General features: G+C 38.8%; 1 protein-coding gene and 1 long non-coding RNA gene across 2 annotated transcripts in view; one reads left to right on the plus strand and one right to left on the minus strand.

The window, feature by feature from the left end:
* LOC122459667 overlaps positions 1 to 16,226 on the minus strand; it is a 1,177,620-nt gene that overhangs the window by 142,728 nt on the left and 1,018,666 nt on the right. The window lies entirely within an intron of this gene.
* The window catches only part of LOC119853209 (follicle-stimulating hormone receptor), a 155,361-nt gene that overhangs the window by 128,370 nt on the left and 10,765 nt on the right, over positions 1 to 16,226 (plus strand). Inside the window, 3 exon segments of the mRNA XM_038395966.2 lie at positions 6,085 to 6,153; positions 6,256 to 6,330; positions 11,267 to 11,452. Of these exon segments, the coding sequence (XP_038251894.1) occupies positions 6,085 to 6,153; positions 6,256 to 6,330; positions 11,267 to 11,452 (330 nt within the window).

Below are 16,226 nucleotides of genomic sequence, written 5' to 3' on the forward strand. Positions count from 1 at the left end.
TTATATATCCCCTTAGTCTCCTCTTTTCCAAGCTGAAAAGTCTTAGCCTCTTTAATCTCTCCTCATATGGGACCTGTTCCAAACCCCTAATCATTTTAGTTTTCCTTTTCTGAACCTTTTCTAATACCAGTATATTTTTTTGAGATGAGGGGACCACATCTGTATGCAGTATTTAAGATGTCGGCGTACCATGGATTTATATAAGGGCAATAAGATATTCTCCATCTTATTCTCTGTCCACTTTTTAATGATTCCTAACATCCCATTTGCTTTTTTGCTGCCACTGCACACTGTGTGGACATCTTCAGAGCATCCACAGCGACTCTAAGATCTTTCTCCTGATTAATTGAAGCTAAATTAGCCCCCATCAGATTGTATATATAATTGGGGTTATTTTTTCCAATGTCTATTACTTTACATTTATCCACATTAAATTTCTTTTGCCATTTTGTTGCCCAATCACTTAGTTTTGTGAGATCTTTTTGAAGTTCTTCACAGTCTGCTTTGGTCTTTGCTCAGCCGTGAAGACTGAAGCAAAGAATTCATTTAGTTTCTCTGCGATGACTTTATCATCTTTAAGTGCTCCTTTTGTATCTCGATTGTCCAGGGGCCCCACTGGTTGTTTAGCAGGCTTCCTGCTTCTGATGTACTTAAAAACATTTTGTTATTACCTTTTGAGTTTTTGGCTAGCTGTTCTTCAAACTCCTTGTGGGCTTTTCTTATTATATTAAAGGAGGATATTGATATAATAGGCATCAGAGAAACCTAGTGGAGTGACGACAATCAATGGACACAATCATTCTGGAGTACAAAATATATTGGAAGGACAGAACAGGTCATGTGGGGGTGGGGGAGTGGCACTACATGTGAAAAAAAATGTAGAATCAAATGAAATAAAAATCTTAAATAAATCCACATGTTCCGTAGAATCTCTATGGATAGTAATTCCATTCTCTAATAAGAATATAACAGTAGGGATCTATTATCAACAACCTGACCAGGACAATGCTATTGACGATGAAATGCTAAGGGAGATTAGAGAGGGTATCAAAATTAAAAAGTCAATAATAGTGGGGTATTTCAGTTATTTCCATATCCCCGTATTGACTGGGTACATGTCACCTCAGGACAAAATGCAGAAACTGCTTCTTGGAGCAGCCGGTACAGGAACCCACAAGGGGAGAGGCAACTCTCGATCTAGTCCTGAGTGGAGCTCAGGATCTGGTCCAAGAGGTAACTAAAACAGGACCACTTGGAAATAGTGACCATAATATAATAACATTTAACATTCCTGTAGTGGGAAGTACACCTCAACAGCCCAACACTGTGGCATTTAATTTCAGAAAGGGGAACTATGCAAAAATGAGGAGGTTAGTTAAACAGAAATTAAAAGATACAGTGACTAGAATGAAATCCCTGCAAGCTGCATGGACACTTTTCAAAGACACCATAATAGATGCTCAACTTAAATGTATACCCCAAATTAAAAAACACAGTAAAAGAACTAAAAAAGAGCCACCATGGCTTAACAACCATGTAAAAGAAGCAGTGATAGATAAAAAGGAGTCTTTTAAAAAGTGGAAATCAAATCCTAGTGAGGTAAATAGAACGGAGCATAAACACTGCCAAATTAAATGTAAAAATGTAATAAGAAAAGCCAAAAAGTAGTTTGAAGAACAGCTAGCCAAAAACTCAAAAGGTCATAACAAAATGTATTTTAAGTACATCAAAAGCAGGAAGCCTGCTAAACCGCCAGTGAGGCCCCTGGACGATCGAGATACTAAAAGAGCACTTAAAGACAATAAAGTCATCGCAGAGAAACTAAATGAATTCTTTGCTTCAGTCTTCACGGCTGAGGATGATAGGGAGTTTCCCAAACCCGACCAGTCTTTTGTAGGTGACAAATCTGAGGAATTGTCACAGATTGAAGTTTCACTAGAGGAGGTTTTGGAATTAATTGAGAAACTTAACAGTAACAAGTCACCGGGACCAGATGGCATTCACCCAAGAGTTCTGAAAGAACTCAAATGTGAAATTGCGGAACTATTAACTATGGTTTGTAACCTGTCATTTAAATCAGCTACTGTACCCAATGACTGGAAGAGAGCTAATGTAATGCCAATATTTAAGAAGGGCTCTAGAGGTGATCCTGGCAATTACAGACTGGTAGGTCTAACATCAGAATCATGCAAATTAGTTGAAACAATAGTAAAGAATAAAATTGTCAGACACATAGATGAACATAAATTGTTGCACAAAAGTCAGCATGGTTTCTGTAAAGGGAGATCATGTCTTACTAATCTATTAGAGTTCTTTGAGGAGGTCAACAAACATGTGGACAAGGGGGATCCAGTGGACATAGTGTACTTAGATTTCCAGAAAGCCTTTGACAAGGTCCCTCACCAATGGCTCTTATGTAAATTAAGTTGTAATGGGATAAAAGCGAAGATCCTTTCATGGATTGAGAACTGGTTAAAAGACAGGGAACAAAGGGTAGGAATAAATGGTAAATTTTCAGAATGGAGAGGGGTAACTAGTGGTGTTCCCCAAGAGTCAGTCCTAGGACCAATCCTATTCAACTTATTCATAAATGATCTGGAGAAAGGGTTAAACAGCAAGATGGCAAAGTTTGCAGATGATAGTAAACTGGTCAAGATAGTTAAAACCAAAGCAGACTGTGAAGAATTGCAAAAAGATCTCACAAAACTAAGTGATTGGGCAACAAAATGGCAAATAAAATTTAATGTGGATAAAGGTAAAGTAATAGACATTGGAAAAAATAATCCCAACTCTACATGCAATATGATGGGGGCTAATTTAGCTACAACTAATCAGGAGAAAGATCTTGGAGTCATCGTGGATAATTCTCTGAAGACGTCCACGCAGTGTGCAGCGGCAGTCAAAAAAGCAAATGGGATGTTAGGAATCATTAAAAAGGGGATAGAGAATAAGACAGAGGATATCTTATTGCCCTTATATAAATCCATGGTACGCCAACATCTTAAATACTGCATAATGCTGTGGTCCCCTCATCTCAAAAAAGATATACTGGCGTTAGAAAAGGTTCAGAAAAGGGCAACTAAAATGATTAAGGGTTTGGAACAGGTCCCATATGAGGAGAGATTAAAGAGGCTAGGACTTTTCAGCTTGGAAAAGAGGAAACTAAGGGGGGATATGATAGAGGTATATAAAATCATGAGTGGTGTGGAGAAAGTGAATGAGGAAAAGTTATTTACTTGTTCCCACAATATAAGAACTAGGGCCACCAAAGAAATTAATGGGTAGCAGGTTTAAAAATAATAAAAGGAAGTTCTTCTTCATTCGGCGCACAGTCAACCTGTGGAACTCCTTGCCTGAGAAGGTTATGAAGGCTAGGACTATAACAGGGTTTAAAAGAAAACTGGATAAATTCATGGAGATTAAGTCCATTAATGGCTATTAGCCAGGAATGGTGTCCCTAGCCTCTGTTTGTCAGAGGGTGGAGATGGATGGTAGGAGAGAGATCACTAGATCATTTCTGTTAGGTTCGCTCCCTCTGGGGCACCTGGCATTGGCCACTGTCGGTAGACAGGATACTGGGCTGGATGGACCTTTGGTCTGACCCAGTATGGCCATTCTTATGTTCTTATTTTTACATTTAATTTGGCAGTGTTTGTGTTCCTTTCTATTTACCTCACTAGGATTTGACTTCCACTTTTTAAAAGATGCCTTTTTGTCTCTCCCTGCTTCTTTTACATGGTTGTTAAGCCATGGTGGCTCTTTTTTAGTTCTTTTACTGTGTTTTTTTAATTTGGGGTATACATTTAAGTTGAGCATCTTTTTTAGTTCTTTTATTGTGTTTTTAATGTTAATTAATGTTTAATTAACATTTTGCATTATTGTTGAGGAAATTCTTCACAAAAAAATCCCCAAAATTATATTATCAAAGGATTTTTTTTAAAAAGGAAAGGCATAATGTGAGTCACTTACACTCTCCAGTCAGTTTTATGCTTCAACAGCTTTCTCAGTCAGATTCTTTTAAATACCCACTAATCGTTATTGATTTCATTGTTCTAGGATTTCTCCCTAGAGGTTAATAGTGTGTTTAGAGCTAAAAGTCAAACCACATCTTAAGATGTGAGGGGAAATTTAAACTGAAGTTTTATGTAAAGTCAGTTAAGAACTCCTAAAAATATATAAAAGATTGAAATTCACCCCAACACAAAATCTATGCCCCTCCTTAAACATTCACAATTCAGCATAAATGAGACTTAATTGGTGCTATAGGCTTTGTGCTGGCCTTCTGCACAGGAGTGAATTTCCCCTTTATATTGTAAATGTACCAATACAGTGATCAAACATAAACACAAGAAGCCAAATTCCAGAGCTTTTAAGTCATGTTTACGCAGCTTACTCAGGCAAGACTTCCATTTTATTCTGAAGTTGCTCAGGATATGTGCTGATTTAAATAAGAGAAGAATCTGGGCCAAAGGTTGGGAGGTTTGGGAGGTTGGCTATGTGAGAGTTGAGTAAAAAGTGACTGAGGACTCCAGGGTTTAGCTCAAAGGTAAACGTATAATTTGTATACATTTTTTGCTTGAAAGTGGTGGCTGTATTTTTCCTCCAGGTCAGAGTGGCAGATGCTAACTAATATGAATGATGTAACATAATAAATATGTCAGATGGTAAAAACAGCATCCGATTGTCTTGCCTTTCTGTGTTGGCTCACTCATTTCTAATAGTACCTGTGAGCGGATGGGATGGGAGACAGTTTCCATGATCTGATCTAACACACATTGCAGATGTTGAGCCATATACATTTGTCTTTCATTGTCAAAAAGGTAATCTTTCCAGCCAGGCCTATAATTGATTTTCTTGTTGACCTAAGTCCACCATCTTGAACCTTAGATTAGTGGGTCGCTTGCATGCTTTCAGTATGAACAAGAAGTAAAATGTGTCGGTTTCTGAAAGTTTAATTTAATTGTTTGTTTCATGCCATCAGTCAGGCCTGTCATTCAGTGCCAGAGGGAGTGAGTGGTACAGAGTAACAATAAAGGAGATGAAAAACTATATTGTATAAATGATAAATAATATATAACTGACCCAAATGTAAATTTTTTGGATCATGGAGGGAGCATGGGATAGGGACATTAAACGTTAATTTGTTAAAGAACCACAGTTAAAACTCAGCAGAGAACTCCATGAATTTAAACACATGGAATTGCTGCCTACTTTTTTTCTCAGAGGGGAGAACATGAGAGAGCAGGGGGGCCGTGGAGCATATAGGGGATATAGTCTGTGAAGGCAGCAGATGCATTAGAAACTCAGCATCTGTCTTAGCAAATTCTGCACTATTTCCACCCAGCGGCCTCCCACTGCTTTGATGTGCAGCCAGTGCCACTCCTCTGCCACTGCCCTTATCTCTCAGAGGGGGAGAGAGGGCACAGATGGGGAGTTACTGCTGGTCCCAGCAGCACTAATGTGCCAGCAGATTTTCATGAGAAGTTTGCCTGTTAGACGAGATTGCTAAAAAGTCTGATTGCTCCTGGGAGTCCCCTTTTTCATTCCCCAGCTATTTCTCCATGCCAAAGTCTCTGAACCCCAATCTTGCAGCACTGGGTCAGTGAGGTCTTCACAGTTTCTGGAGGCATGTGAATGCTTTCAGTGAAGCTCCTGCTCTTCCCCTTCCACCTCTTTGGAGTCTTTCCTGTTGCATTTTGCTCCTCTCTGCAGTAATTAGCAGCAGTTAGTCCAAGGTTTGAACAACACGTTGCAAATGCAAAGTTTGTATGGCATTAATGCTAACAATCAGAAAGATTCTGATCTCACTTATTCTGGTATAAATCTGTAGGACCACCTTTGACTTCATTGCAGTTACTCTGGTTTTACATCAGTATTAGTGAAAGCAGAACCTGGCCCAGCACATTTAATCCAATTTATCCCAAACAACAGTGGCTGGGATTTTATAATAGCTTTCTATTAATCCTAGAGATCACCATTTATTTATTTAACTAATTTTTATATCATCCAGCAATTCTACTGATGCTTCAAAACAAGCATAGTTTTTTTGTAATCAGTTTTTTAAAATGTGTCTCTTTGTTGCAGACGACTGAATAAAAATGGAATTCGAGAAATACAGAATCATGCATTTAATGGAACCTACTTGGATGAGCTGTAACTATTCTTATTATTTGGTATTCAGCACAGCAATTACTAGGAAATAGTAACTGTAGCAGAGTTATTTATCCCTGATTGTCTTTTTGTTATGTTTTACAGAAATCTTAGTGATAATCACAATCTAGAAAAATTACCTAATGAGGTTTTTCAAGGAGCCAATGGCCCAGTTGTTCTGTAAGTAACAGTCAGATGTTATTTTCCTCATTATTAACTCTCTATTAGAGATGGGCTCTAGACACAACATTAAAATTTGGTGGCAGATTTGAATATCAAATACCCAAACATTCAAGAGTGTTCAGGTTTGGAGGTTTGTTTCCAGATGTAAAATGTGGATCTGGAGCCAGGTTCAGATTTTATAGATATGAATCAGGTTCAGATTTCAGACTCCTGCCCAAAGTTTAGGAGAGTTTGAATCCCTGTTTATCTCCACTTTTTATTAAGCTCTATTAGAAAGTGGCTATAATGCAATTTATGCAAAATGAGACACTACTTATTTTCCTTTGTTGTTTTGATCCAATCCGAAGTGGGGAGATCCTCAGCTGTTGGACATTGTCCTACACCATTAACTTCAATGGAGCTAGGACAACTTGAACCAGCTGAGAATCTACCCTTATATCTTTGGAGTCTAGGTTTAAAGCTGAAAATCGTACCCTGCACCTTGCACAATTTCACTAGTCTCTTCTTCTCTGCACATGTTATTTAGGAGAAAGTAAGCTATGCAGAAAGGTTCCATAGCAGTAGAATCCTCACAGATCTCTATCCATTCTTTTTAATGCACTTAACAATGCACTTCTAAATTTTCCACAACCCTAAAGCTGTCATCAAGTGCCCTGCAGCAGTACTCACTATTATCAACCCTTTGTGTGCCCCCTAAAACACTGTGCTCAACTGCTTTTACTTCTTATTGTAACACTTTATATTATTCATTGTCGTATACATGGCTGACACTGGGATGCAGAAGGCAGCTGGTAACATTATCCCAGGCCCAGGTTTAGTACAGCTCTGAGACTTATTTGCAAGTGTGAGCCGTTGCTCATACTTCTATTCACAATTTCAAGTGAGCAGCAACAGAAAGTGCATGATTCCTTTTTCAGCACCAGCCCATCTATGTATCTATCTCTCTTCCCTCAGGGCTCACATCCAGCATGCCTCAGGTTGGCAGGAGAGAGGCCTGGGTTACTCAAGTGAGTGAAGCTAGGGGGAGGCTGTAATTGTGGGTGGCAATGCCCATGGGTGCTGCCAAGCTCCCTGTGCCCTCCCCTAGCCCATATTAGCAACAGCTGCCCTTAGAATTGGGGGAAGGAAATTTTATTATTTCAGTGGCAGAAAAGATGTTAGTGTGGCTAGAAAATATAAAAATGAGAGAGAAAAATAGAACATTTAATTTCAGAATCAGATAAGAACTCTTCTGTAGTGCTTATATCTGTGCTTGCCATACCCTCCCTCCATGCTGGGATGCTCAATGAAGACCTAGTATAAAGCACTACCTTAGAAGTTCCTCCATATTTTTTCCTCCTATTTTCAACACTGGATAGCTACCAGTCCATATACATGCCTTTAACTTTTGGATAAATTTCTTATTGAAGCATCTTCTTAGCACCAACACAATTGCTGTTTCTTTGGGGGGGGGGAGAGAACATAGTTTCCTATAGTGAAAAACTAATGCATTACCTTTGCAAGCTGAAGCCAATACAATCATATTCTGATGGTTTATCAAATTCATTTGGCTGTAGTTCAGATTCATTTGATAGTTCAAATTCAGACACTGAATTATTTGTACAGGAATTATTCTGTTCTATTAGTAGTGCCTCCATGGTTATATGGATGGTATATTGCCTTTTTATCCTGATTGAGATCATGAAAGAAAGGCCTTCCAGTCATCTGTCACCATAGTGTACACCAGAAATGTATTTTCACTTATGGAAATGATTGACCTGTAATAACATCTATGCTGGGAAAAACAGAATTGCTCATATCAAATTTGTGGTGCAGACTGCAATATTTTATTAGATGGTACATCTTGTTGTTTTGTCTCTTATTTTTCCTGAAACAATATCTAGTTGGCAATTAGCATCTCCTTGTATCTTACATCTCAAAATATTGAAATAATGTAAAAGGTTCATAGAGTCATAGATGTTAAGATCAGAAGGGACCATTGTGATAATCTAATCTGAGCTTCTGTATAGCACAGGCCATAAAATTTCACCCAGTAATTCCAGTTTCAAGCCCATAATGTCTGGTTGCAATAGAGCATATCTTTAAAAAAAACATCCAATCTTGATTTAAAGACTTCAAGTGATAGAGAATCCCTCACATCCTTAAGTAAGTTCCAATGGATAATCATCCTTACTGTTAAAAATGTGCACTTTATTTCCAGCTGAATGTTTCTAGCATCAACATTCAGCCATTTCATGGCATTAGCAGTGAAGCTTCCTTTGTTGCTACCATGTCGATGAGTCACAGGAGGCTCTTGAGGGGTATCCCAGTCCCTACCTCTCTATGAGCCATAAATTCCTTCTCCCCCTCAGGTCGAGGAGGGACTCTAACTGGGGAATCACCACATCCTGAATGAGTACCCTAACCTTTGGGTTAAATATCATCAGGGAGGTCCTGCTCCACCCCAGTTGTTTTGATTTGGATCTCACACTAAGTATAGGAGGCCAAACACCTCTCTTCCACAGTTTGTGCACTGTGAAGCAGAGAGAGTTCAGGCGGTAGAGATGCAATCCTATCTCCATGAGGGATAGAGGATTAGCACATACCACTCTGACTGTCATCTCCCATTGGCTAGCTTAGGTGGCTTGCTGCCTACCATTCTGGCTTCATTGATCTCATTCCAAGGCACCCACCCCATTCATCATATAGGAGCTTTGGTGCCTATCACAGACTTTGTGGATTGCAGTGTATCATTAGAGTGATTTTCTATGTGCCTAAAAGTTAGGCTCTGCAACACTCAGCATCATGTCTCTTCATCACTGTCATTCTACATTTGCAGCCATAGGTGCAATCTGGACACAGAAATTGCTACCACCAAAAACCATGTTTGCTCATGCAACTCGGGTAATTGCTTGAGCAAATGTAGTTAGGGGTGCAGTTACCAAATCGCTGTTTGTGAGCTCAGATGCAAACTTTTCTGGGTGTGATTCTTTTCCAGGTGTATTTGTTTGCCCTTCACAGAAAAGTTGACTCTAAATGTGAATGTCATTCACACCAATTGTAGGAAACTTATTATTGATATTTGATCTCCCCAACAGTTGGTGGCCACTAGATGCGTAATTTATATCAAATGAAATATTGTCATGATATAGGAAAGTTATCAATGAAATAGAGACTGAATGTTCTGAGTATGGAGAAAAGCTATGCTTCCAAATTAGATCAGCTCATCTACTTCATTAGGGCAAGTTCTTTTCTTTGATAACACAAGACAGAGAACAGAGCAATGTGGGGCACATACCTGGCATTGGAGGAAGGACTGGGCAACATGTTGCTTGGTTCATTTTACTGCTGTTGTTAAAGGAAGCAGCATGCTCCCCTGCTTTCCCATGTTGATGGACACAGCATATACAATAGGCCGGTGGCCCAGCCAGGCATGCCCCCTCATTAGCAGACAGTGCCCCATATGAAATGTGTTATGCCAGCTATAACTCTTAGAACACTGGGGAGAAATCCTGCACTGCTCCTTGACAACAGGTGAAGGACCACTGACCTCCTTCCTGTATCTGTGCAGCACAAGGAAGGATTTTGTGTTTGCATCACAGAATATTTTCCCTCTCATTGCCTATCTAGTTCTTTTCATAATAACTTCATAGTTACAGCCTCCATCACTACCTTTGATAGTCCATTTCATAAAGTAACTGCCTTCCACATAAATGCATTTATTTACACCTTCTATAATGCTTGCTCTCTTCTTAGTTTCAGTCTCTTCTCTCTCTCCTTTTCAAACCTGTTACTCTCTGGAAATGTTTTGTTGTTTTCACTCCTAGAAATTTGAAGTCTGTCCCTCTTTAATCTCATTTTTTAATGAACACAAAACTTAATTTTCCCAACTTTCCACACAGCTGTTACCCCCCGTGAACTTCTATCATCCTATCTGTTGCCTTCTGCATTTTGTTCCAGTTCCTCACTTTCCTTCCCATAATAAGGTGTCCAGGATTGTCCATAATAATAATTCAGGTATGATTTCATCAGCCCTTTGTATAGTGCCATAATAATCTTCCTCACTGATTGGTGCAGTATTTTCAGTATTTTCTAAACCCTGTCTCACAAAGAGCTAATGGTTTTCAGTTGTTATGTACCAGATCCTTTACTGCTACTACAGATTGTAGATTATTTGTCTTCTATTTTTAATTAATCTATAATACTCAACAGTAGTCTTCAATGAACATCAGCTCAGGTCTCCCACTTTAAACCCAGTCTCTCTTTTTTTCTTTGGTATTGACCCACTCAATCATTTTTTCATCATCTACAAGCAAGCACACTTTTGTATTTGTTTCCTCCTCCTCTTCGTCGATGTATAGTTTCAATAAGATTGGACTTAATGTCCATGACTGATCTTCCCTTCTTAGCATTTTCCTTCCACCTGACTTGTATCCATGTGCTGGTATATTTCAACTTTGGTTATTAAAGCAATTTTTTTATCCAGTCTAGGATTTCACCATCAATAGCTGCTTTCTAATGTTATAAGCAGTTTCTTTCTTTCCTTTTTATGCACTGCTGTGTTGCAAGCCTTCTTGAAGCCTAGTTATATGGTCTTTTGTTTCATACTTGTTGATTCTTATTGTCACCATCTCAAGGAAATTAATCCTATTTGTTAAGCATGCTTTCTCCCTTCAGAGACCATCACTGTCTTTGATGTCTGTACCTGTCCAAATCTTCTCTTATTTTGTTCCACATCAGTGATTTTTAGAATCTTTCCAAGGCAGACATCAGATGTACGAAATGAGAAAGTACAACGTCATCCTCTGATCCTGTTTTCAATGTGGCTGTCCAGACAGCTTCTTTGCAATCACTAGTCTCTTATAATGTGCAGGAGCCAAAACTGTCTCTAAACTGAGGGGCGGGAGAGGGTTGTTAATTTACCTTTTTGCTGAGATTATTATATGTCTTTAAGGGATATTTCAAAGACAAGAATCAGTTTCCTGCCCGCCTATGGATTAGAAAATATTAAGAAGCTAAGAGCACGATCTACCTACAATTTAAAAAAACTGCCTGCCTTAGAGAAGTTTGTTGCACTAATTGAGGCTAACCTCACCTATCCTAGCCATTGCTGTGCATTCACAAATTGGAAAAGACAAATGTGAGTAATTTCTTTGCATTTCTGATTGTTGATGGTGAATCAAATAATTAAATTTAATCCATGGAAAAGAGATTAAAGGTAGGTATGGAGTGTTCCCTCAACGATTTATAATACATATACATTTATGTATACATACATTTGTATATATTGAGAGCAAAGTACATATTAGGAGCCAGATAATCTGCTGATGTAAATGGTCATACCTCCATTAACATTAGTTAGTTGCAGTGCATTCAGTAAGGCCTAATGGGCTTTGCTGGGGTGGGCCCTTCAGGAGCCACAATGAAGCCCTTGCAGGTGAAACAACTTTCTAACCTGTTGTGAGAGGCAGTCAGAGAGAAAACAGGGTGAAATTCTGAACCCATTGAAGTCCATAGGAGTTTTGACTTTGACTTCAGTAGGATGGTCATAAGGAGTGATGGAAATAATGGACCCAAGGAAGTACACAAATGCACATATTGATCATACACTAACATAAATTTTGTAGGGATACTGTATTTATCCACGTTTCAGAGTAGCAGTTGTGTTAGTCTGTATTCGCAAAAAGAAAAGGAGTACTTGTGGCACCTTAGAGACTAACACATTTATTAGAGCATAAGCTTTCGTGAGCTACAGCTCACTTCATCGAATGCATTCGATGAAGTGAGCTGTAGCTCACGAAAGCTTATGCTCTAATAAATTTGTTAGTCTCTAAGGTGCCACAAGTACTCCTTTTCTTTTTGTATTTATCCACAGATTTAAATGCCACTGATATGTATGCATTGATATATATGTTTAAATCCCTGGTCCTTAAATGGGATCTGCTACCTGTACCCTGCAGAATTCCACTGAAGTCAGGTATGGGGGTGATCTTTTCAGGCTCTTAAATCGGTTTGTCTTGTTGCTTCTGGCTTGCCATCAGCAGGATGCATTGAGTCTTCACGGGTTCTCATCAAGTATTTTCATGTCATCAAGTATTCTTAAAGTTCTGCACATTAATTAGTTTAATCAACCCATAAATCCCCTCAGTTTATATGATTGATAAAGCTGTAGGTGGTGTTCAGGATCCATGCAAACACTTGATATTAATTTAAGCTTTTCTTTTGTTGGACATCCTTAAAAAGATAGGAATTGCCATGTCAGAACAATCCACATTCTAGTTGTCCAGAATTCTGTGTTTAGACATGGCCTATATGTAGGTCTTCACAGAAAATTAAAACAAAATAAAAATGACAAAGCCCTTAGACTACTACACTAATTTAAATTTTATACTTTATATTAATACTAATTTTATCAAGCAGTGAACAACATTTGTGCTCCCTTGAGCTGGTAGATAATAAATATCACCTTCAGACACTACAGTGCTATCTGTCTTAAGAATGTGAATTTAATGGTTAAGGCTATAATAATAAGGGCAAAATCTGTCCGAAATAATTATTCATTGCCCAGTGTGACTCCAGAATACTGGACTCTTTGTTAGGAAAGTTTATCAGATGGTGATATTTTCACCAATATATCTACAGTTACCAGGCTTCTGTGGTTAATAAACAACAATGGGTCTGATCCTGTCACCTTGAAGCTAATTGGAGCTTTGCCATTGATTTCAGTGGAATTAGGAATAGACTCAATTTCTTCACTTCGTGGTTAATGAGTTCTATGTTTTTCTTTCCCTCAAACGAAGGATTTAGTCAAGTTTCATGATCAGCTACAACATCCAGTTATTTGGTGTTTGTAATACAGCAGCTAGAGATGCCTATGTCTGTGTTGTGTTGTGGTGTTTCCAGTATGAACTGTACTCATGATGGAGGAAATAGCTTTGAAGCTAAAAATGAGGCAGTGCTACAAAAGCAAAAGAGAGCAGAACTGCATTAAAATTCTTCTCACTGACCTCTCAAAGCTCGGTTAATTTTCACATTAGAAATTTCCTTGTCAAGATATATTTCCTTGTTTTAAGAAACACAAATATTTGCTCAACATCATCATAGAACTTGTCTCTCTCACACAGAAGATAATTTGTGGTTTACTGTGGCTCCAGAAAAAAAAACTGTATTCCAGTCCCTGCTCCAGAGAAAATGGCTATGTCTACACTACAAAATTATGTCAACCTAACTTAGGCCAGCATACAGCCACAGGCGTTTACATGGCACTATTGTAGTTGGTGTCGCAAAGATATTTACATGCCAGATGTGCTAAAGATTCATATGTCCCTTCATGCTTCAAACACCATTCCAGAGGACATGTATCCATGCTGATGACGGATTCTGCTCAATAATGATTCAAAGCAGTGCAGACCAACACATCTTCATTTTCATCGTCTGAGTCAGATGCCACCAGCAGAAGTTTGATTTTCTTTTTTGGTGGTTTGGAATCTATAGTTTCCGCATCCGAGTGTTGGTTTTATAAGACTTCTGAAAGCATGCTCCACACCTCATCCCTCTCAGATTTTGGAAGGCACTTCGGATTCTTAAACCTTGTGTCAAGTGCTGCATCTATCTGTAGAAATCACATATTGGTACCTCTTATGTTTTGTCACATCTGCAGTGAAAGTGTTCTTAAAATGATAATGTGTGCTAGGTCATCATCCAAGACTGCTATAACATGAAATATATGGCAGAATGTGGGTAAAACAGAGCAGGAGACATACAATTCTCCTCCAAAGTGTTTAGTCACAAATTTAATTAGCACATTTTTTAACAAACATCATCAGCATGGAAGCATGTCCTCTGGAATGGTGGCTGAAGCATAGAATCATAGAAGATTAGGGTTGGAAGATACCTCAGGAGGTCATCTAGTCCAACCCCCTGCTGGACCAACACCAACAAAATCATGAAGGGGCATATGAATGTTTTGCATATCTGGCATGTAAATACCTTACAATGCTGACTACAAAAGTGCAATGCGAATGGCTGTTCTCACTTTCAGGTGACATTGTAAATAAGAAGTGGGTGGTGTTGTCTCCTGTAAATGTAAACAAACTTGTTTGTTAGCTATTGGCTGAACAAGAAGTAGGACTGAGTGAACTTGTAGGCTCTAAAGTTTTATATTGTTTTGTTTTTGAGTGCAGTTATGTTACAACAAAAAATCTACATTGTAAATTGCACTTTCATGACAAAGAGATGGCACTACAGTACTTGGATGAGCCTAATTTAAAAATGCTGTTTCTTTTGTTTATCATTTTACGGTGCAAATCAAAAATAATAATATAAAGTAAGCAGTGTACACTTTGTATTCTGTGTTGTAATTGAAATCAATATATTTGAAAATGTAGAAAAACAATCAAAATATTTAATAAATTTCAATTGGTATTCTATTGTTTAACAGTGTGATTAATCACACGATTAATCACAATTAATTTTTTTAATCATAATTAAATTTTTGACTTAATCGCATGAGTTAACTTTATTAATCAACAGCCCTATAACAAACATACATGCACAAACATCCAACTTTATTATCTCAAGCATACACACTCATACATCCTATTGGTTCCTTATACTATGGTCATCATAATTACTTCTCCGCAGTCTTCTTTCCCTCTCATCTGTCTATGGTTCTTTTGCTCTGTCATGGCTACTTCTGAACTATTACTGCTGCCACAGCTCTTCCCTTCTTCAGTGATTTCAGCTCATTTCTGATCTTCCTTCTTCCTCTCCTGCTTCTGTGCCTGTTCTTATCTTGACTGACACAAGCCTGTCAGCTCTCTGCCTTATATACAGGTTTTGGTCTATTCTGATTGGTTGTTTCCTCAATCTTTATGATTAGCAAACCCATCCATCAATCATCTTTAAGCCTTCCCTGATTGGTCTGTTCTTATGAACCAATCACAACCGCTGAACTCATCTGTCAATCAAAGCCAGACCTGATTGAAAACCTGCACCATGCTTGATTGACTCCTCCCTTCAGGTTTTGGAGTGACCTTTACCTAACCTCAGTCCACACTCTGCCTACCAACTCACCAGCCCTTGGCAGAACTGTTTAAAACTACCAGCTCACTGTCCTTGGCTGTGTGCCAACATTGACCACACCCTTAAAATTACCAGATTTATAAAACTATAAACCATCAACTTATTTCTTTAATATATACTTACAGTAACTCCTTGCTTAATATTGTAGTTATGTTCCTGAAAAATGCTACTTTAAGCAAAACAATGATAAGCAAATCCAATTTCCCTATAAGAATTAATGCGGGAGAGGGTTAGAATCCAGGGAAATTTTTTAAGCTTGGTTGAGGTGGTGGAGTCAGAGGGTGGGATATTTCCAAGGGAATGCCTTACTGCTAAATGAACTAGCATTCTGCTGAGCCCTCAAGACATGTTGTGATTGTACCATCACACTCTACAAGGCAGCACCTATGGAGGGAGGAGAAACAGCATGACAGAGAGATACAGAGACACACACTGTGTGTGTGTGTGTGTAAGAGAGAGAGAGAAAGAGAGAGATGTGTGTGTGTGTGTGAGAGAGAGAGAGAGAGAGAGACAGAGACACACCATGTGTGTGTGAGAGAGAGACGCACATTGACCCTTTAATTACACTGACCCCATTCTAAGAATACTGCCTTTTTAAGTAGATCAGCAAATTGAGACAGCAGCTACTGCCAGCAAGATTCCTTCATCCTGAGCCCTGTCGTGTCCCTACCCCCTCCCCCACTCTGTGGAGATGGGGTGCAGGAGTGGGAGGGAGGGGGACACCCTGACATTAGCACCCCTCTTCCCTCCTGTCCTCTGCACAGCAAGGAGGAGGCTCCTGGGATCAGTTCTAAGGCACAGGGCAGGAGCAGCACATGGCAGTATGGGGA

Source organism: Dermochelys coriacea, chromosome 3 (genome assembly GCF_009764565.3).
Source record: "Dermochelys coriacea isolate rDerCor1 chromosome 3, rDerCor1.pri.v4, whole genome shotgun sequence".
Classification (NCBI taxonomy): domain Eukaryota; kingdom Metazoa; phylum Chordata; order Testudines; family Dermochelyidae; genus Dermochelys; species Dermochelys coriacea.